General features: G+C 36.0%; 1 protein-coding gene across 3 annotated transcripts in view; it reads left to right on the plus strand.

Moving 5' to 3' along the window:
• Positions 1 to 23,642, plus strand: part of LOC120636535 (PAN2-PAN3 deadenylation complex subunit PAN3) — a 61,989-nt gene that overhangs the window by 34,661 nt on the left and 3,686 nt on the right. The window contains exons 13-17 of one of the 3 annotated variants that reach the window (XM_039908052.1): positions 480 to 598; positions 1,839 to 1,935; positions 3,053 to 3,189; positions 14,700 to 14,772; positions 19,727 to 19,842. In XM_039908052.1, the coding sequence (XP_039763986.1) occupies positions 480 to 598; positions 1,839 to 1,935; positions 3,053 to 3,189; positions 14,700 to 14,772; positions 19,727 to 19,842 (542 nt within the window). Of the gene's footprint in view, positions 1 to 479; positions 599 to 1,838; positions 1,936 to 3,052; positions 3,190 to 8,866; positions 9,084 to 14,699; positions 14,829 to 15,919; positions 16,043 to 19,726; positions 19,843 to 23,642 lie in introns of those variants that run through there. The other 2 variants (XM_039908054.1, XM_039908055.1) reach the window with 2 other exon arrangements.

The following is a 23,642-nucleotide window of genomic DNA, read 5'->3' on the forward strand; positions in this document are numbered from 1 at the left end:
AATCGTCGGCGGGTAGTGGATACCGACCGAGTAATTATTTCATTACAGATTTTCGTTTTTATTTTTTCTCCTTAATAACTCAAAAGTGTTACTTGTGACTAGCACTGAGAGATACAAGGCCTATAACTAACATAATAATAACACGTTCTACTATTGGAAGAAGTATAGTATTTTGAATGACACTTAAAATATGAGCAAGGTTGGCACTGCAATAGTAAAAACTGTGCTGCATGTACAACCCCTTACCTTCGAGTAATAAGTACACTAATTATACAAATGTTCCACTAGATTTAGTATATTTTATATGTATGAGTTTTTGCGTGTGTTTGTGTGCGTGTGTGTGTGTGTGTGTGCGTGTAGTGTTTGTGTGTCGACACGACACGGAGACACCTGGACGATGGAGAGAGCTATAATGGGGTAGGTTCTCTAAATTAGTCGTCATGGCTGTTATTGTACTCACGTGATACTTTCCTGTGTAGCAAAACACGCAGCGCACGGAGAACGCAGACTTTCACATTCCTGAATTAGAACTTTGGCCCATCTTGATTCAAATCTCTGGTGCATTGCGCGAAATACACAACGCCGGCCTCGCTTGCAGGTAATAATCATCGTATGTAATAGACTTATATACGCATATTCTTGCGACTTCAAGATTTTGTCTAATATTTTTTTTCAAATCCCAAGTTAGCCTTTATTGTGATGATTTTTGGGCAGTAGTAAAGTGTTTTGTGACAGAGCTCGTCTGGAAGTATTCTATTATTTCTGCCGCTAACCAGCATTGTTGCAATGCTGTGTTCCGGTGTGAAGGGCGTGGTTGCCGCTGTAATTATAGGCGCGTGAGGCGTAACACGTACGCCTCAAGTTGACGGATCGAGGGTGGCTCGTTGCACGACGTGTTTTCCACTTGGGTGGACAGGTGGGCCATCTACTTGTACCGTTACTTTAACACCAGTCTTATAATTTTCACTATATTTTATTTTTTTGTCATCTACAATCAGTCGATAGACTATTAGTAGATTTTTTGAAGTTCTTATTGACTTTGACAGTTATGAGGGCGCTTCAGACGTCTGGTTCTTTCCACAGTCGGTAGGCTATGTGCCAGTGGATTGGGGTGTTTTACCAAGCGTTCCCGATATTTAGGGCTATAGTTATTAATTTCATCGATTACTGTTGGCACTCCTAAGTAATGATGGATCTCAGTGTTGCGTATAAATTTTCACTATATACAACGTGTAAATGTAAACCGAAAGAATACTCCAGAGGCTTTAGAGGTACATTATATACTGTCCCTTAAATTTATCTGCAAAACCGAAAACCTAATAGTTTTTGAGTAAACCAGTGCCCTAACATAACATGCTAAATTAAAATCATGTGACTCCTGTCACTTTATTAGGTAAGCTAGCTACGCGATATCGTAGGTACTATGCACGTGTCGGTCTTTTAACTTCATAGGGTTGTCATTAGTGAGAATGTTTTGAATTCGTTTATATGGGAAAAGGAATATGCTTCTATTAATTTAGTATTTTTACTGGGTGATTCCTTATGAGTTATACTTATAATAATAATAATCTTTATTTCGGATATTTGTCCATAACAATGTAGTTAAACCTATGTTAGTACTTAACAACTAAAAACAACCTTATTCTATACACAAAATTCCTTATAGTCTAACTTATAACACCACTACAGCGCGTGTGCACACCATCCCAGCTTCCCCAGAGAGAGCTGTCCACTTATGCACCTTTCAACATTATTTCGTAATTCAGTTACAAGTTGTAAAAAAAAAAACCAATATTCCCATGTACAGAAAATAGATCAATGTTTTTGTCTGTCGGCAGGAACTTGGACGTAACCAAGGTTGTGGTGACCGGAAATCGCTCGCGCATCTCATGGGGTGGCATGGGAGAACTTCTTGATGATACACACATCGTTCAGGTAAGTCCAACTATACTCATTAAAGCGAGACAGAGAGTTGCAGATTTTCCGAGTATATTAGATAGAAAGAGACAAAACATTTATTCATGTTAAGCGGTGCAAACAGTACATCCCATAATAAAATATAAACGGGATGTCTGTCTGTCCTGTAACAGTAGACAGAAAGGGTTTAAAGCTCAGCATATGCCATGCATTCACATTCATGATTACTTCCAGCTATGTGATGAACGTATGCATCAAAAGTGCCATCTGCTGGTATATCACCTTAAATAGGTGATAAAGAAATATGTTAACGAATTTTGAATTTGACGTTACAACATGTATAAAAAAGCAGGTTGTTTTCACTAAAGTGATGATAAAAAAAAGTATGGTTAATTAATTGAGAATTTAACAAATCTATACATATAAAAGAGAAAGTGTGTGGGTGTGGGTGAAACTTTTATAAGACTTTTGAGCTCGAAGAACAAAATATGTATGGAATTAGCGGGAAGTTGCAGGGACGGCCTTTAGGTCAACCGTTTTCTTAATTTTTTTTAATTCATAACATACTGGCGTACCCAGCCCGCTTCGCCGGGCTAGATTTTGCTTTATTTTATTTAAACAATAAACTTACATCATTAATTTTTTCATTTAAGTCTTATAATATATTAAATCATTTATTTCTCTCCGTATTCATTCTCTTCTATTCTCTTCTCGAGCGGTCGAAGATCATTATCTACACCCATGTACACCAAACAATAGAATATCATCATAGTAAATAAAAGCTGAATTTGACACCTTGACAGTTCAAAAATAGGAGTGCTCCGATCGTCACCAAACTTTACAGGATTACTCGCCAGGTCAATCCGGAGATACCCTGAAAGTTTCATTGAAATCGGTCTAGCCGTTTCGGAGCCTATACGGAACATACCCACACACTTTCGCTTTTATATATATATATAGATAGACGTAAAGTAAAGAACTAGATTCTCGCCCGAAATTTTGGACCTTCTTTATTCGCAGTGGCATAACATAAAAAGCGCAGATATCTTTTGGCAGCGCGGACTAGCTAAGTGATCCACTAAAGTTGTATTGCATGATGCCAGCATGATGTTAATAGGTGGCTTAATAATTGCAGGCTCAACAGGAAGACCTGACCGCGTTGGGCCTCCTGGCTCTGTCGCTGGCCTGCCGCACCACCGAGGTCGATGACATTGACGCCTGCTTGGACTATGTGAAACGGGTGTATTCAAAGGATTTCACTCGTGTCGCAATGTAAGATCAACACAAAATATTAACTTAAATCACCTGTGAACGGAGTGGGTAAATTGATTTCATGTACAGTCCGTTTCGAACTTTATGTCGTCGCGGAAACTAGCTGCGAGTCCCGCTGGTTGGCAGATACCTAATATTTAATTATTTGTATCGAAACACACTATATACAACGTGTAAATGAAAACCGAAATATTACCTCGCAGGCTTTAGAGGCACATTATTTACTGTCTTTGAGACTTATCTGCGCAACCGAAACGCTAATAGTTTTTGAGTAAACCACTGCCATAGCATTGACGGCCGATTGGCGCAGTTTGCGCTTTTTTGCGAACCTGCTTTCTGAGTACAAGGCCTTGGGTTCGATTCCCACTATTGGAAAATGTTTGTGTGATGAGCATGAATGTTTTTCAGTTTCTGGGTGTTTATATGTATATTTTAAGTATTTATGTAAATTATTCATTAAAATATTCATCAGTCCTCTTAGTACCCATAACACAAGCTACGCTTACTTTGGGGCTAGATGGCGATGTGTGTATTGTCGCAGTATATTTATTTATTTACAGCTTTTACTGAAAGGTATCAGATACATCATATGCAAAATTAATATCAAGTGACTCCTGTCACTTTATAAGGTACGCGTCGCATAGCGTAGGTACTGTGCGCGTGTCGGTCTTTTATCTTCAATAGGGTTGTCAAAATAGACACTTTGTTTGAATTAGTTTTTTTGTTGGAATTTTTTTTTATATTTTTATAGGGTGGTGTTTCCTTATGTAATATACTTATGCATCCTTCAACAGTATTTCGTATTTCGCTAAAACGTTGTATATAATATAAAAGTGAAAGATCAAGAACTGTATCGCTCCGCTCATTGGCTGATACTTAAAATTTAATTCTGCGCATTGAAACGCGCGAAGTTCGACAGGTCATAAAGTTTGAACCGGACGGTATCACCTTACGTCATGTTCTCATACATGGATTTTCTTTTCTTTTCGGGAAACTTTGTGCATTTCTGCAATTGCATTAAATAATACTAATACATTAGTGGGATCTATTAAACTTGAAATTTTGTAGATAGATATTTGGTAAAAATGTAATAATAAAATTTAATTCATCTGTATAATGAAAATAGCTTTGCGTTCGCACGAAATTTACTTTGCATTTTGGTTTGGTGGTGGTATATGCTTCATAAAATTTTACAGCGGTAATTTCACTTGTTGTGTGGCATGAATCAGAACAAACTAGATCTACTTAATTTTTAAAAGAAATAAATTAAAGCCAGGGTTATATCCCGAAATCCACAACACGGCTAAAAAGCGCTCTTGACGAGCCGACTATACATGAGTTAGTTACATCACAAGTTAATAAAGCTTTAGTTAAACTAACTATAACTATCGTAAAAATCTTACTAACGATACTCCGCTAGTAAAAAATTAACTTGAATTTAAGAATTTTCGAAGACTTCATGTTTTTATAATGGAATGCCTGCCACCGTAACGTTGAAAGTGCTAAGAAGAAATACATTATATTAATATGTATATATCTATACACAACAATTTTGCTATTCCAAAATAAAAAAGTTATTTCCACATTCCGAAATTCTGGATGCATATCCGTATCCATAGACCCGATGGCGCTGCAATTAGGTCCTAAGTTTTTTTTAAATATTAAAAACGGTAATAATCGATTGGGTACAGACGAAGTTGCGGGGGTCAGCTAGTTAATGTATATGTTTGAGATCATGTCATCACCATCATCACCCTCATCGTCACCGTATCAACTCATAATCGCATGTAGGTCTCCCCATGTTTTACTTCACGGTCGAAGCTAGTGACATTTCAATTACTCAAAACGCACATAACTTAGAAAAGTTGAAGTGCTTGCTAGGATTCGAACTCGGCCCACCGACAGTGAAGCCGAAGTCCTAACCACTAGGACCTAATCTATCGGCTTCAAATTCATACCCTACATCAATGTACCTACTCCGATTGCTGATTCCGCCTATTTATGTCCCATAGCCTTCGATAAATAATTAATTTACTTGTAATATAACCAAACTCGAAATGAAATGTATACCAACTAACCGTTGTTTGGTAATCTTAACTATAAGTTAAGTTTTATAGAAATGTATTAAAAAAAAAACCGTATTTTGACCTGATAATGTAGGGTTGGTTTACAAGCGCAGTTTGAGTTAGACTGTGTAGAATCCCTTCGGATAATATGTCCAGCTTAACACTTGTACTTTATATTTTTCAGCTGTGCGTTTAGAAATAATGCATATAATGTATTGTATTATATATCCGTTATGTACCCTTGACACTATCGGCTTGCGGCACTGGTATTTTACTACACTGCCAACAAGTAGTTCTTTGTAACAAAAACAAACAATATGAGTAGATAGGAACGTTAGAAACCAAATTTACTACACTACCCAAGGGCTGTGCAGTTATCGCCAAAAAATTATAAAAGTTGTAGTGGTGTTCAGTACGTTATATTTGGTGCATATGCTTGGTGTCCAAGGCCATTTAAGCATCTATACAGTCTGCACGGGGACATGAATAGTTTTAAGGGAAGTTCTAATGTTAAACCGTAAATTTTTGCTTTTATCTCAAATCAAAAAATCATTATGTTCTTTTGAATTTACTAAAATCACAAATACCTCAATTGGCTCTACAATAATTCCACTGTGGTTATGAAATTGGGGCAAGGAACTCTATTTTTTTAAACATTTCCCGGGATTGTAGTCCGGGTACTTTGGACGCGTAATATTTGGAAAAAAAAAATACTTTATACCGTTAATATTTGCTTTTATGTCAAATGGACAGAAAATAAATCATTATGTTCTTTTTAATTTAATAAAGTCACAAATACCTCAATTGGCTCTACAATAATTCCACTGTGATAATGAAATTTCCCGGGATTGTAGTCTGTGTACTTTGGACGCGTAATATTTGGAAAAAAGCGAAAGCCTTTGGATGTACATAAACTATGTCTGACAGAAAAATTGTAGCCATGACAGCGGTTTAACCGCGCATTCCAGCGGACCAACTTGTACAAGGTTTTGATTACATAAAACAGGAATCATATCATTATGATAAATTTCTTGAATAGTTTAAAGAGAACGTCATCGCACGGCCCATGCTTTAGAAGGTTTTCATTCCAAAATAAAAAACTAAGTACACAAGAACTCGGTGACAGTCTTGCGTTTACTAAACGTTTTACTATCATGTAAAACGTTTAGTAAACGCAAGACTGTCATTATCATTTCAATCTACAAAAACTGCAAAACGCGCAAATGCATTTAGTGAATGGCGAGATTACAGTAGACCGTGCATAAGATAAATTTCGTTATTAAAGCCACTTATTTGTTACCTATTGATAATTTTTTTTTTGTTGTTTATTGTTCAGGCTATAAAGAATATGAAATTTAAGTGACTTCATATTAAAACTGTCTTTTTTACTTTAAAACGAATTGATTATAGTTGATGGCATCACAGCATTAAGGGTATTTTTTAATACCCATTGCACTACCAGTGGTGCAAGCCGGTGGTTTCAAGGGTACAAAACGGTATTTTCTTACTTAAAATAATTTATTCCGTATCCTTTTAATAGTAGGTTGTCAAAAAAATCTTTTGACAACTGTCAACTGAACTAGTAGTATATTCATTATTTATTGATCGAAGCCCACAGGCCTTTCTCATGTGAGGGAGATGTTTTAGAGCGGGTCAGATTCAAATACAGTGCAACCTCAATAAACGTACTTAAAGGTAACGACTTCCTCGATTTAAGATTTTTTTTGTAATCTCCTCGAATTGTCCATAAGAGTCGTTTTTTTTTTTTAAACCTCGATAAAACGATAACTCTATAATAATTAACGAAATAACAATGAATTAATAAAAACTATTTTGTTTCGTCTTTAAAACAAAATGTAGATCAATCTACCCTTAATATAACCAAAGCTTTGATTAAAAAATTTGTTATATCGACGTTGCACTGTATTATTTATTAATGTAGGCCTGTCAAAGAATTAGAATTAGAATTAGAATTTTTTTTATGGCGTGGCGTAGATCTTCAAAAGCGTTCTATCCACCCCATTACATTGGTGAGTACCGGGGAGCCAGTTCCAAAACCGGGCTGGTACTGAGCGTACTTATAGACCAACGAGGCATTCATTAAGCAAAGATAAATGAGAGAAAAACGCTTTTTATTCGGCGTTTCGAATTAACACCGGCCGGTTTTGATCATAATTTTTTCGGTTTTTTATCATTTGTTATTATTTGATCATCTACTTAGTATAACAGTTTAAGGTTAACTAGAAAAAATAGTGTGGTAGACAATTTATCACGTTTAATCGGCAGTGAAGTACTTTAAAGCGGCTCCCAGCTTTAATGCGCATTTTATAACACACACATAGACGCAAGTTATCCTCCAACGTGCACATTAAACAACAGTAGAGTTAAAATTGAATTTATGCACAACGGTTTAAAGCAAATTCTTCTACACTCGTAAACCAAGCGTTCTTTTAAAATAAAAAAGAGGCTGGCAAAATTTGCTACCCTAATTTTAGTGTCTCTACGACCATTTGGCTTTCAAGTGACAATGCTTCACACGATTGCGTGCATGCAAATCTTATAACCACATATGAAGATACTATTAATTGCAGTTAATCAAAAATTAAAATTAATTCGTTAAACAATATACTATATTAAATATTACGAATCACACTTAAATTAACTGACATTTAAAAAAAAGCTTTATTGCTTAATATTAAAAATACAATAACATACTCGTATTATAATTTTCAATTCTCATTGAATACTTCATGCTGTTTTAAATCCGTCTGCGTTCCTTCGGCTTTCACCTTCAACCTACTTTCATATGGCGCCAAATAATGTACCTTATAGTAAGGTCATCTAGTACAGCGAGGTTACTATACATTTGATGAATTCCTCAATGACAAGGTAGATTGGAAGCAGCCAGCCTCGCTCTCATCTCCCGCAAGATAGCAAAATGATTGTAAATGTTGATGTTTGAAAAGAGCAACTACTGAGTTTCTTGCCGGCTCTTCTCGGTAGAATCTGCTTTCCGAACCGGTGGTAGAGTCACTACAAACATATATACTTGACGTTACAAAAGTGCTTATAAAGTAGGCCTACTTGAAATAAATGAATTTGAATTTTAATTAATTAAAAAGGCAGATCTGTTGTTTAAAAAAGAATAGCGCTAAAGCCAATATGAGCTCCTAGAGAGGCTGAAAAATTGGAATTATAGAAAAATGTATTCACATTAGAATACGGACATTATATTTTCAAAGTGGCAACCGTTACATAATATAACGCGATTGAGTTTGTTGGGGCAGCATTCAAAGGTCATATACCACAGCCCACTGCTGGGCTAAATGCCTCTCTAAACCGGAGTTTTTGCCCATATACACCACGCTGGACAGACGGGTTGGTAATATATTGTTACATAGAACTGCCTCATTGGTCTAGTAGGTTCGATTACCGTTGCGTTTTCCAGTTAAGAATTGATTTGTCCACTATATTAACTAACATATAATAATAACTCTCCCTCCGTGATAGAGGAGGCCTGTGGAATGGGACATATATAGGCGTGCTGGTGATTCAAATGTTATTGAATGAATTGAACATGCGATTAATTATTTTTATTGATCACCTTTCAGGTTAAGTCAATCGGTAGATTATAGCAAAGTTGAGCTGCCAATGTACGTTATTACCAGTGGTCTATCTTTATTTTGCACTACTGCATTCGCTGAATACAAATCAAGACTAAGATTCTTTGGAATTTATCCTAAAGCTCTTGTCTACAAGGGCATAAATTGTATAGATGTTTAATTAATTAATGTTTAAATTGTAAAATAAATTGTATCTGTTCATTGAAATAAAAACACTATTTATTGGCAATTTATCGTTTCTATAAATTTGTCGTTCGCATAATTATCGATTAATTTTGTTTATGACATACTATTGGGTTGGGGAAAAAGTTTCTTTCCATTTTGTATGAAAGCTCAGGACTTTTTTGTTAAAATTTATTTACATTCAATCACACTATATATGTGCCATTTAGTTCGATGACTTTTGATGATCCCGCTGCTGTAGAAATCTTGGAACTCATGATAAAAAGACGCGACATGTAGTTTTGACACACATCTCTTAATGGGACACTGAGTAAAAAGACCGAAACACGTGGAATTCCGAACGTGCAAGGTCAGGGCTATATGGCGGATGCATAAGCACTTCCCAGCCCGATTTTGTAACTTTTTTCGCTGAGTGTCCTTGTCCTGCTGAAAAGAATCCCGTCCTAATGATCAATTCCGGCTGCTTTCTCTCAACATCTTCCTTTAATCTCATCTCTCAGTTGTTGGCAATAGGTACAGATCCGAATCGATGGTTCCCTCGGTTCGTGAATAATGCTCTTCCAATGCCACCATACACACAGCATCACCTTATTTCGAGTAAACCTCGGTTTTTGCACAGTCAAACCGTAACGGAGCCAGGCCCATCTTTGGCATAAAAAAATCCCGGATTGACGACGCTTAAACCAACCTTGTGCATTAAGTCCATAAACATCGCAAACTTCGCAAACAAACAAAGCTTCCGTTGCATTTATTCCTTTCAAAATCACATTTAGACACAAAGAAAAACAATTAATGAAAACTAGCTCGTGCACATTTTTCTTCAATTTATCAAAACCAGCTGGATACAAATAGTACACCTAAAGAGATGTTATGACAAGTTTAAACATACTATATGCGAGAAAACTTTTTCCCTGACAAGACCTTTTCCCCGAAATTCACTTATTCTCAAAATATAAGGCCTTTCATTAAATCGATGAGAGTCCTATGCCCGTTTTCACTAACGTAAGTAACGCTTAAGTAAGTGACGCCTGGCCACTGGCTCTTTTCACTGGGCAAGTCATATAACTTGTCTGTGATTCTTGCCACAAGGTTTGGTATATTTAGTTTCTATTATCATAATTTTATTTTCAGTATGAATTGAAGGTTATTGAAAAATACGAGGATTTATTTTTTTCCTTTGTCAAATGTCAGTTTAAGAGTTCCTTAAACATAACGAAACGTCTTTTTTCTCTTGGCATCATTTCCATCATCACCAGCATCATTGAAGCGTTTCCTAGCTTTAGTGAGAACGGGTATTAAGCTTGAATAGGCCGCCCTGATGATAATAGGTTGAGGATAGTCTAATAGGTGGTGGAGGAGAAGTCAATGAGGAGTAAAAATAAACAAAGGCGACACTATCTCAAAACTGCTCTATGACGTTCGGAAGTATCTACTTTTTTCATAAAATATCTTATTATCACAGAAGTTTTGAAATTGATTGCAAATTATATTTATAAAAATTGAAAATGCTCGCCGGGTGTCATGGCCGCAGTCGTAACGTCATGGGCAATGCAAACTAGAGCTATTTGCTTTAGTTATTGCTTTTTGTATGGATAATAATTGACTGTGACTTGGCACAATCAGTTCAGCTAGAAGCTATAAAAATAGACATCCTGATTTAAAAAAAAAAACATATTAGCATTATTTTCGACTCCTTCAGAACAGATTAACTTGAATAGCAAACAGAAATCCATACTAATATTATAAATGCGAAGTTATGTTTGTTTGTTCGTCGTTATTTCACGCCCTCGGCAATCAATTAAATAAATAAATATACTACGACAATACACACATCGCCATCTAGCCCCAAAGTAAGCGTAGCTTGTGTTATGGGTACTAAGATAGCTCATAGATGTTTGTATGAATATCAAACAAAACAATGCATGTTCATATATATTATATTTATATGATGATGCCAGCTACTTTTGTCAGTGAACTTTGGATATCGCGTGAGATAAAGAAATTAACCTAAAGTGCCTATACCCGTAGCTAGAAAGCGAGAAACATGCCGTTTAAATATCAATTTTATAAATATAACTTTTAATGCTTTTATCACCTTTTTAACCCCTTGGGGTTAAAAAAGAAAACAAATTCTTTATTTTGCCGCCATCTATGTAAAATATTATTTTAAAAAAACATTTAGAAAACCAGCAAAACTTCAACATCATTAGGTTTCATAACGATATTAACGCATGTCTCACTTCGTGCTAATAAAACGTAATAATAATCAATCCAATCAAAAATGTTCTGATCACTGAATAAAGTTAACGAAGCCATCCTTATAAATGATTTTATTAATATTGAGCGCTTGTGGAGTTTCCACCTTATATTTCTGACTAACTAGTAATACTTGAGCCAAATTGGGCAAATAAAATTTGTAACATAATAAGATTTCTGTATAACTTTTACTTATTGGTGTTATGGCTATTATAAAAATCGTTAACTTCGTTACTTTTTGGTTATATTATAAAGAACCCTGATGTGCCAAGATGAAGTCACATCAAAATTATGAATATTAAATTATATATAATTATATTATGGTTTGTTTACATATATTTTCCGACCTTGGCTTTAGTATAGAACTGCTTAGTTGTTGGACGTCACTCACAGTAACATAAGTTAAGTCAACTTAGTGACTTTCTATCAAAAAATATCTAGTAGTCTATTTCTGGAAAAAGGGAAATGATAGAAATAAGTAGTAATTTAGAAGTGCCTGCTATAAACTGACATTTTATTTTATGTTACTGACTGCGTTTTCGATCGTCGAAGAAAACTTTATCTAATTGAATCAAAATTGTGTTTATTTAAATTAGCCTATATAGAAGGTGATGGTGATGGTGAAAACTACAGTCTTAAAACTAAAGCTCTTAGGGTTCCAGATGCACACTGCACGTTTTTCTACCCGGGAAAAAATTTTTATCTCCTCCCGCATCAACTCTCCAGGCATTGTCACGTGTGGAAATAATAACCACATAATATAGGTGTGTTACTAAACTCGAGTAAACTTCTCCTGTTGATGTTGCCTTGCTCTAAGAGGTGGACTCGTAAATTTTATCCCTTGTCGGAGGATATAATTTTTATCTCCTTCCTATGCTAGCCGAACAGTAGGGCTAGCGTGCGCACCACAAGGAAATGATGTCTACCCATTATCTCGTCTATATCTATAGAATAAATATGAGATAGCCAATAGAAGTATTAGCTGTACGATGAAAGACAATATAATCAGACTTCAACATTCCTAGTATTAGAATCGATTTTATTTATGCTGAGTCTCTATTCATTCATAGATCGAATAACAAAGTCTAATAATGAAAATTACTGAAGAATTCACCGTTTTAGGGGGTAAGTAAGTTTTAAAAAATCCCTCCCTAAATGTTTTAAAACACATCTGTTAAGGTTTACATACTTTACAATCTATATATTAATACATTAAACAAAATGAAATATCCTAATATTTCATCAAAGAAACCTGATTACCAGCTACAACAATAAGAGGTGTTGGATAGCATACTAGCTGTGCCCTGCGGATTCCTGTGCGCATATTGAGGGACGCAGCGCACTCCTACATTGTCTACAAACTTCTTTAGAGAATCAAGTACATATAAAGATTTGTTTTAAATCGTAATTCCATACCTATGATACTCAGTACAGATGTAAAAGATAGCTATGCAACTTAAACTTGGTATACATCAGTCTCAGCTCCTTTCACTAATAATAGGGGATTTCGGGATATACTCGAGCGTCGTGGGGCTTGTGAACGTTAGATGCTACAAAGAAAAAAAGAGTGAGGTATTATACCCTTTCACAGGTGGAGGAGCGTGAACAGGTTTTCAAAGAATGTAAAAAAAACAGTCACAACGAAATACTTGAAGGCTTCAGATATTAATAGCGTATGCGCCCCACATCGTTCTGTTATAGGAGACAATTTAGTTTGCTTGTTGGCATGGTGAAGGTGGCCGTACAAAGGGGTAGAAAATAGGATAAAACTAATTTATTCGACCGTGTCAAACGTTGATATAGGTTTTTTCAAATGTTTATAGTCGAGCGCTTGACTGCAATCACAAACGGTAAGCAAATGGTATGATACTGCCTAAGGTGGAGCGCGCTTGCCTATTCACTCTTGATTTGAAGGTACTCATACTGTAGGTACTGGGGAAAATTGAAGCTGGTAGGGCATTCCAGATCTTTGCGGTGCGATGCAAAGCGCTTCATACGCGTCCGTGGTATATCAACCACGTAGGAATGCAGATCCTTACGGTTCGATGGTATAAAGGGGCTGGGGTGAACTAGATCAAACAGATCTTGAGCACACTCTGCGAAATATAAATATATTTGGACGCGATCGAAATCCACGACAGATTTTTGGAATTGCAAACAAAAATTGTGGCCTTGAAAGACACGAGCGGGTTAGATTATTATACAGATGCTACATCTCGATCTCCTTTTCCTACTGACTATGGGTAGTCTGACAATTATTTGGAGAAATTTCCATAACCTGCCAGTTTGAAAGAAGAAAAATCATATATTTTTTCTATTGAAAGGAATAAATACAACACAAAAATATATCTATAGGCAAATTAAGTTTCTAGAAATATCTTTTTTTTTTTATAAAAACTGAATACAAAATTATTTTCAATTCGAATATGAGGTCAGATTCAGTTAGAATTTTAGTAAATCAGGCGCCTACTCTGAGCCTTCAGATGATTCAACGTGGCAATGAACATGTGGTCCATTCCTCACCAACACATTCATTCACTGCAAACATTTTTCCAGAGCTAATGTGGGTGTCGTTCCATGCCCATTCATCGGAAACAAACCTCTTAACAGAGTTGAAGACTTTGGATCTCGGATCCAAAAGTAGTACCAAAAGGCTGAATAGAGTAAGGCATAATGGAGGTCGTTGTCTACAACTACCAATAAACTGGCTAAAAACAATTTACAGCATAATAGACCACAACAGAAAGACCACCCACGACCGAATTTCTTTATATCACGCTCAAATTGTCAGGTTATTGAAAAGAAAACTTATCTATAGCTGTTAGGGCTATAGGGTCGCCAGATATAAAGGCACCAATACTCAATGCAGGGTTAACCCTTGATATATTATAACATTATACATATATTGAATACTCTACTTTTCACACCTCGGGAGACAATGTTCATCCTCTTCAGTGATCATTGGGGTTCATTGTGACGCTAGTGATATTTCATATGCACGACAGTTGATATGACTTATTACGTACATGTGCATACAAGATTGAATCTACGCCAAGGAAAAAAATTATAAAAAAGGAATCTCCTTGGTGATATTCACTTCTTGGATGTCTTGTATCGTAATGGTAATAATAGTGTTATAATATTGTTATTGTACTCACTGATATTGAATGTAGAATTAACATCGTTTTGATATTTCTATATTAAATATCCAAATTAGCATAAAAACAGAGACAAATATCTTTTTTGTCAGTTCTTGTGGCTTCATCTTTCAGCGGCCAAACTTTAAAGATACTGTCAAAACGAAATCCGCGTGTGGCTTAAATTTCATTCACGTAATAAATTTAACCGAAAACATATTAATATTTTATTTTAATTTTGGCAGGTATTTGCTGTCGTCATCGATCCGTTCAATTTCGGACCTGATGCCCATGATTGGAGGTCGATTCTATAACAAGGTAATTCTTTGGTCCGTGTCAGGAGCAGACCGCAGAGAGAGAAGCAGTACCCAATGGTTCGTCACCCGTAATCCATGTTTATTTTTTACTTCATTCACTACTATGAAATCAATGCAAATTATTTGTGTTCAATACTGCCAAATTTTAACTACAAACTTTAGAATACTGGATAGTACTAAAGTTGTATTAGCTTGGGGAAACAGCTGATAAGATATCACAAGCAATTCCGAGAAAAGTGCTATATAGCTAAATGCTCATTGTTAAGTCTGATTTTTGTTTCCGTGGAATACTGACTCTCTTAGTTATCGCAGACTTAAAAGTTTCAACGTCGATCATAAAGGTAATTTAGAACCGAGCGTCACTGTTAACTGGTATCATTTCGGTTCCTAAGTTTTCAATTATTTATCAAGTTATAACCGGTCTCGAGCCCTGCTTATGAGTAATATAAAGGAAAATTTTCATTGATTTTTGGATATACATACATAACATAAACTCTATAGACAAACCACCTGCGTGCGCGCGTATACGCCAAGGCAGGTCAAGTCAGACAACACCGCATGAACGCAAGCCAGTTTTTCGTTTCTCGTTAGCTTCTTGTGAGTATTATTTAATTATTAGTGTCGAATTTAAAATAATACTTATAGAAATGGTGACTAAATATTTTTATGTATTTGATCAGAGCTACCAGGAATGCAGAAATTATAAAATGTTGCTGTAGTTAAAACTCGGGGCAATCCTGGATAAAGAAAGTACAATTAAAAAAAAAATTGTATACGGTATGCTTAGTTGAGAAGATAAATTGTATCATTTCCCCGGAGGGAAAAATGTGTTCTGCCCATGCTAGCCATGCAGGCAGTGTTATACGACTGGCACGACTGACACGCAACCGTCACTTGCGCGTACGCCACGCATACGCTGTGTATTGCGCTAGCTCTTGGTCCGCAGAATTCCACGGAAATATACATAAATCAGACTTTAGTTATCTTATAAGAAGCATTTCGACTGAGCGAAGAACAAGTATGTGCAGATAACATCCCCCCCTTTCCCACTATTGGATATCGATGGAGACGGACGAGTGAGAGTTCTTAGACGTCCGAAAGCCACCGCATTAGGTGTCAAAGATAATGACATTCGTGCTACGTTACAGGCAGTGTGTGTGGCCGAGACCGACACGGCGTGCTTTGGAAAATATGTGCCGAGAACTCGAACAGTATGGCAAATATGATCAGCTACCTTGCAACGGTGTAACGGTTACCGAGGACAATGCCAGGTGGGAATAGGTAGTAGGTATTACAGGCCGAGGGGATATACCACCAGTCGCAAACATCTGAAAGCAGTAAGTGGCGTGCACGTCCAAAGCCAAAGCATTTAAATGTTTTTATTCTTGGAAATAAAAGAAATATTTATTGCTACATATTTTAAAATCTTTCATTTATAAAAATCAGAAAGTGTCACTTAAGGCGTCTCAAGAATCGTCTACGTCTCAGGACAGGCAAGGCTCCATAACTGTACGTATTACCCTAAATCGATGTTGTATTAACTTGCGTCTACACAATTGTGTGATAGTTATTATATGAGTGCGACAATACTTGGCAATTTGTTCGTAAGCATGCTGCGCTGTTTATGTTGTATTTACCTACATTACTTTAGTGCAAGCCAAATTCAACCCAAATACAATACCGGAGTGCTCATAATGCGTTTAATTGGCTGGATGGCTGATGTACTGACTCGCCGTGATTTCTTAGTTATGTGTGACGTTGGAATTAATAAATCGCGCAAATAAAAAACAATAAATTATTGATTTTGTGGTCAAACTTTACATACTTACTTTACGCAAACCGCTGAAAACGGAAAACAAAAACGTATACGGGATTTGACAAGCGTGTCGCAGGTGGACTTTCCACCACTAATGGTATGATTTCGTACCTAAAGTGAGGATCGAAAATCCTATTTCTATTAGGAACGCTGTTTGAGTGATCTGCAAAAGAAATAGCAATGAGCATGGCGTTTATGGTAATCTGTGGACAATAGGTTTCTATTGAAAACAGACAACAGTTTCCCATAAAGGCCAATGCTCTCCACTAAAAACTTGTGTTTATTCTTACGCTTTAGGTTTTCTTATATGAAGTAAAACTAAGGTGAATATATATTTTTTTTTGTAATTTAAATCAAAATTACACAACTGTTTGGTTGATTATAATGTCATTAATCCTGAAATGAGTCTTTTTCTATGTACTTACTATTATTATTCTTTACATACTGACTTTAGTTTCCTTTTTTTTCGATTTCACATTCCATGATAGTAATTATTTCCCTTAAATACCTGTATGAGTTATGATATTCATTTATTGTGCTAGGTTATATTGTAATGTTATTTTAGCTAATTGAATTTATATAAAATAAGATGTGTATTGCAACAATCTATGACAGATAGTGACTAAACATGTGTACCTACAAAATGTGTTCATGTTTTAATCATATAATTAATTGAATGAACACGATGTTATAACTACAATTATTTAGTAGCAGCACGCGTCTTCGTCAGCGTACAATTTCTGTTTTCCCGTTTCCTGCGGTATATAGTTGCCAGGAACACTCCTTGTACCAAACCTTAAAAGTTCCGTCAGAATCTGGTCCAGTCTTTTCTTCGGTCAAAAGTAGCCTTCGTTAGAGAAATTTGGTTTCAAAAGCCAGTCTCTTTCCTAAAATACTAAACAGCCGGTAAAGAAGTACCGCGTATTTAGGTTTTTATTCGACGTATGCTCGATAGCAATTCTGCCCAGTCAAAATAATATCGCCCTTGGTTTCCTTTGGCGTAAATAGGGTAAGCTTTGGTTCGTTGTTATGTTTATGGTGGACCCACTCGTTATCTCGAATCTTAGTAATGAATAGCAATTCTTGTGGATGCAAACCTCAGTTTTGATTTAATAAAGTGTTTGTATTTGCGTGAGTTAATAATAACGTTAGATAATAACCTGAATGCCTCCTGTTTTGAGATGTCTGAGATTTGTTCTTATCTTCTCTTAGATGTTGTTCTTATAAGTCAGAAGAGGCATCAACTCACGCGGTTTTTGGCCGATTTGCGATTGATATAAATGTATACGATAACTATGATTAATTTTAACATCGATAAGGTTCGTTTCAATAAAATCGTTAATACGAATATTTTGTGTAAGAGCCGCCGATTTTCTCGCTAGGAAGTGGCGTTCCGAACCAATGGCGTATTCGTTTAGTTTAAAGTTATACATTTTAATTTTGTATGGCATTAATATGGTAAGCTATTGTTCCACGTTTTGGTGAACCCAAAATGGCAATTTTAGCTGATATTACCTCAGTTTTAATTTAATAAAGTGTTTGGATTTTGTCTGCGCGAGTAATAATTATTATGTTGACATAAATTAAGTGATATTACGATTAATTTGAAATGTATTATAAAAATTTTAGTTTGAGGATTTCTGAGATGCTATTCTAACACTACTTGAAATAAGATATTTATAATATAAATATATATAGAGATAGAGATTTAATTTAGAAATAATTCACCTTTTTGCACCACAATTAAAAATGATTATGCTGCAAAAATGTATGTCACAAAATGAATTTCGTTTGCTGTTAAATTATCATGCTGCCTGATAAACATCACTTTTGTGCTACGGTTTTCTATGATAACTAAAGTTTTTACCTGCCCGGAAACTGTGCACGCCACTGCTGGCAATATATGTATGTAGGTAACGGTGGCGCTAGGCTTTAATGGTGAAGGAAAACATCGTAAGGAAACCTGATGCCTGAGAGTTTTCCATCATATTCCCAGAGGCGTGTCTCGACAGTCTAGACAGCGTTGTAACGGTGGTAAAAGGCTATCTGGGTCCTTTTTTACAAGGGTCAGTACGGATCCAGAATGCCATTCCAATCCAATTTGCCAGAATGATAATAATTAACCAGGAACAATTTAAGCCAATGATTACAGATCGTTCCGTTATCTATTAGAAGTAGTAAAGAAGGAAGCAAACCGTGCCGTGGGATGGGAGCTCAACTAGAGATATATATTTACTAAGAATTTATTTATTTATCAATTGTGAACCAGTTTCTTATCACGTATATGAAAAAAGGGTGAGGTGGAGTTTCAAACGTTGAAGATTTGTAACGCATATTGGCCGCAGATGATTATTTTAGAACGACATTCAGATGCACCAAGCTTGTACTTGGCTGATCCATTCCATAAACGGAGGCCGTACTCGAACCGGAGCAAGGCAAAGCTGTTCAGGTTCACGTAAAGTGCCGCCTGACTTTATTGAGGATGTCTATGTTCGTGCCAGCGGTTCTTGGCTTCTACACAAATTTATCGGTACTGATGTCTCAGAAAGTTTGGAGTTAGTTGAACTATATTCTGATTAGCAGTAAATCAAAACTCTGGCGTTTTGGTAGCATTTAGTTTAATCCGGAGTTGGCCCCTTTCTAATCGGACACCACATTTAAGGTTAAATGAATGCCTTGCACCAAAGCATCTGTATGGGAAAGGACACAAAACTGAGCTCTGAGATGACATACCCTTCTCGATAGAACTGAAAACTGGTGGCTGAGACTACAAGACCACAATAAATTTGTCAATTATAAAATTTATGATAAAAGAGTATGTAAGATTCCTTGAGCGCCAGAACCAGCAACTAGAGTTAAAAGCTTAAACTGAGGAGAACGGTTTATAGAATGTGAAATTGAGAAATAAGTGCTCATCTCCAGGAAATACTTTTTGATCGAAAAGTCGACAGTTTGTAGCAAAGGGAAGGATATAAGAGGCGATCGTCTCGCGCGGAACGCAGTGCGACACACTAGCAAGAGACTGTTTCTATCTCTGCATGTCTGCTCCAGTAGAGTCGCCCCTAAGGGTTTCCTTTATCCTGCACGGGATAAGGAAACTCTAACCTCTGAAACCACCACCATTCAAAACACACAACAGGTGGAGGACCTAGAGCGCCGCGCGGACGCTCTCGAAGAGCAGCTCGCGAGAGAGCTAGACAATGGCCGCCACCTCCGGACGCTGGTGAAGCTGGGATCTGTGAACGAGAGGCCCGAGTGAGTTTTCCTTTTTCAGCTAGACTTAGCTTTTTCTAACCATTACATTAGGTGCCTTTGTGTGAGTATTCAACTAAACCATCGTATCATTAGGGTAACCATTTTGTGATGAAACAGACTCTGTCGTTTCAGATGTTTTGAAAAGACACCACTCATTTTTAAAGCCTCACTACTAGACCAGTATTTAAATCCTCAAGTCTTTAGACTGATAATTAAGGCTACTGAGACGAAGTTTTGTAACCTTAAGTTTTAAAAAAGGTCATAACTTGTAGACCCTAAAAGACAGTAACAAATGTCCCCTAACATAACTTGTGTGCTGAATTTAGTCCATCATACTTAGCTTATACCGGAATTATTAATTGCAAACCTAAACTAGGATGCAGAAGCCCGATTTTGGATCACATCTAAGTCAGAAACTTGAGTCTTTCAGTCTTTAATATAAAGACTTTAGTCTTTTTTATAAACTGACTTTCTTCATTAAATTTAACTCCAATATTTAATTTCCTGACTAATTATAACTATTTCCCTGGTCTTATTAAAAAACTCTCAATAAGAAACTCGTCGTCTTACTTTTCCAGCTCAAGTTTGTAATATGGAGGCCCGTATTTTTAATGTGTAATTGAGTCTCTTTCATAAATAAGTAACACAACGCGCTCGCTTTGAAAGCTGCCGGTTTAGAAGGTGGAATTGTATTGACGTAGTTTTAAAATCTTGATTTTTAGTCACGCCACCTAACGCCATATTAGTCTAGAAAGAGGCGAAATTAATCATATTTAACTTGACCTTATATTTTTAACTTTAGTATTGCGGTGGTTAGTTTAATATCTTACACTAATAGCCACGACTATTTATGACGTTTAAATCGTAAATTCTAATAAAATATAGCAGATATAGCTTATTTCTTTTTAATTTAAAATTAGTATAAGTAACTAAGCACGAAATACATTTTGTTACGTCGACGTACGACGTCACAATTTGTAGTTGCGAATATGTTACGTTTTGAATGTCATAGGTAGGAAGGTGCCGGACCAAGTAAACAAATGTAACAGTAGAGTAAGTGTCATGTGACTTATCCCCACCAATATGACAGATGAACGCAACTAACGTGACACTTTGTTAGCCTGAAATTAAACCGCAACACCAATGAAAGTCATGATGGAACTGCGAATCCAAAAATAATTCAATTTAAACAACATTTTCTTTTAAAATTAATTAATTGCACAAATACACGCATTTACACACACACACTCTGACCTTCATGTTACATAAGTTTTAATTTTTTTTTTTTAATATCATGAGAGTTGTTTAAGACAGGTTTCCTTGTGTGGCAGCGAATAAAAATATTTAAGTCTTCTGATTCGCTATGACATTGAAATAATTTTTTAAAATCAGTTTATGGAATAAAATGAATTGGTTATATATTTATTTAACCAATTAGCCGAGAGCGAACAACGGCACGCACATCTAACTTTCGAAGTTATGTACATCTTAAGAATTAAATATAACTTGCTTTAACGATGCAGGGAAACATAGTGAGGAAACCTGCATGGCTGATATTCTTAAAGTGTGAAAAAATGTGAAATCCAATGCCAGCTTTGTGGACCACTGCCTAAAGCTGGCAGTAGTCCACCAAGCTAGAGCCAAAAGACCCAGGCCGTGTAGTAGGCCGGTAGTATGGTTTGGACGTGACTAACTGCTTCAACAATGTTTCTTAAATAAGTTTTTACGATGACAACGCGTAGTTGGTGTTGCGTTAATCTGTGAAATTGGTTTTTATTTGTTAAAACTAACTCCGCGTGAAACGAACTAGTAAAGTTTAAAGTTTTAGCTTTAAGTGCTAGTTTACTTCAAATTTATACTATATAAATAGAATATTTATCAGTATTCAGTAGGTAGTACCAACATTGTATAGATCATTGGCTCGCTTGTTAGTCTTAGTTGGAGTCCCATTGCAGACGAAATAATAAAGAATAGGTCCTACTGTCTGATATAAAAGTGACGGTAGATAAAAGTTCAGCGGACTCTGCATCGGTAGTCTTGGCATATCCAGTCGCTATGTTTCAAAAGACGATTGATTTTCTTAACTAGAGCCTTGCTCTTAAATTGCGGATGGGATAGTTTATTTCTTATTCCTTACTCACTCTCGCTTTATGTATTTAATCATTATTGTTATGTTCAATCGCAGTTCAGTTTAGGCTTTTACCACCGTAGCACGACGCCAGCACCAGTACCCGCCAATCTTAAAGGCCATTCCGAAATACGTATACTAATATTTATACATGCAGCCCGCACGTCTTAGTCTAAATAATTTTAATAGAATTGACGGGTACTGTGCCGGAATACAAATCGCTTGGAAGTAGCTTTGTAGGTAGCCCAGGCACTGATCACGACCGTAAGATTACAGAGCTTTCTGTTATTTTTTGTTCGACGGTGTACAATTGTCGTGCCTAGTAACTAGGTAGCAGAGTGTCAATTATGAGATTTTCTATCAACGTTTACTTGTTCGATGAAATTAATTTGCGTGAAAGTTTCATCCTGTTGCCCAGTATTATCGCTAGATGGCGCCCTGCGATACCATATAATACGTAGTAAACGTTCACGCGAGCGAATAACAGAACGTAGGTAGAAAATCTAACATTTGGCACTCAGATAAATAAATTTATGCGATGATTTGTATATTCGGCTTAAGATACCAGAACACTTATTGTAACCATACAAAAGCAGAGTTACATTTGTTTACTAGAGATTTCACTTAGCGTCACGTAAAGGTTTCTGTATATTGTAACCAAGGTACGGAAGAGCGGTGTTATCATTTATTGTTAAAAGTTTATATTTTCCCTCGTGCTTTCGAAATCCATTACAAAACGCACCGGCAGTTATTCCTTATTAAATAAAATATATAAATAGACCCACTTTGGTAGGCTCTTATGCACTATTTATTGTCATTTATATTATGAAGAAGAAGATAAAATTATTAAATAAAAACGATGCTTTATAATTTTTTTCATCACAGCTCTGCATCATATTACACCGCTTTTAGGCTCATAATTAGTTGTATATTACATTCCCGCACTTGTGTTTTATGATATCCGAATAAGTTAATTTTGTACCTCACAGTTGTATATTGTGTGTTTAGGAAAAGCGAAGCATTCTTAACTTTACTGTGTAATACAGTAGTTTTTTCTAACGATTAAAATATGTTTTTATGCGGCTAAAAGTAGTGCTCACATTTCCTTAATAAAAGATCTCTTTCATAGGTAAAATAAAAATTTCACTTTACTTAATTATTCAAAATAATGTGATCATAAAAAAGTAACTGTGTATGGGCTGTTAGGTGACGCGCAGTTTGCATCAGTAAAGATATCCAAAAACTGATAGTGAATTCTTTTAACCTGGATTTCTTAATCTGGCGAACAGTCCGCAATCTGAAAATAAATATCCGTTCTTCCGTAGCGCTTTTAGTTCTAGGACATTATCTTGTTAAACATGTTCATATTGACACAATCACGTTTTTATTAACATGTAAATTAATATTGTTACTTAATATATTTATATATATATTAAAAAAATGTTAAGGTTTCATGTGGGGCCCCGCTTCCGCGCAACACAAAAGAGACAGCTTTGGAGATTGTAGCCCGGGCTTTACTAAACACAGCAAAGCTATCTCACTATAATCAGCTATATTAATTATGCGCTTAACACAGACTTTTTGTAGCAGTTCAGTAGCGCGATTCATCCATTTTTGGGCGTTGGTCGTATTTGCATACCGTGGCAGGAGCAATAAAGTGGCGATAAAGTCG

The sequence above is a fragment of the Pararge aegeria genome, chromosome Z (assembly GCF_905163445.1).
Source record: "Pararge aegeria chromosome Z, ilParAegt1.1, whole genome shotgun sequence".
Taxonomy (NCBI): Eukaryota; Metazoa; Arthropoda; class Insecta; order Lepidoptera; family Nymphalidae; genus Pararge; species Pararge aegeria.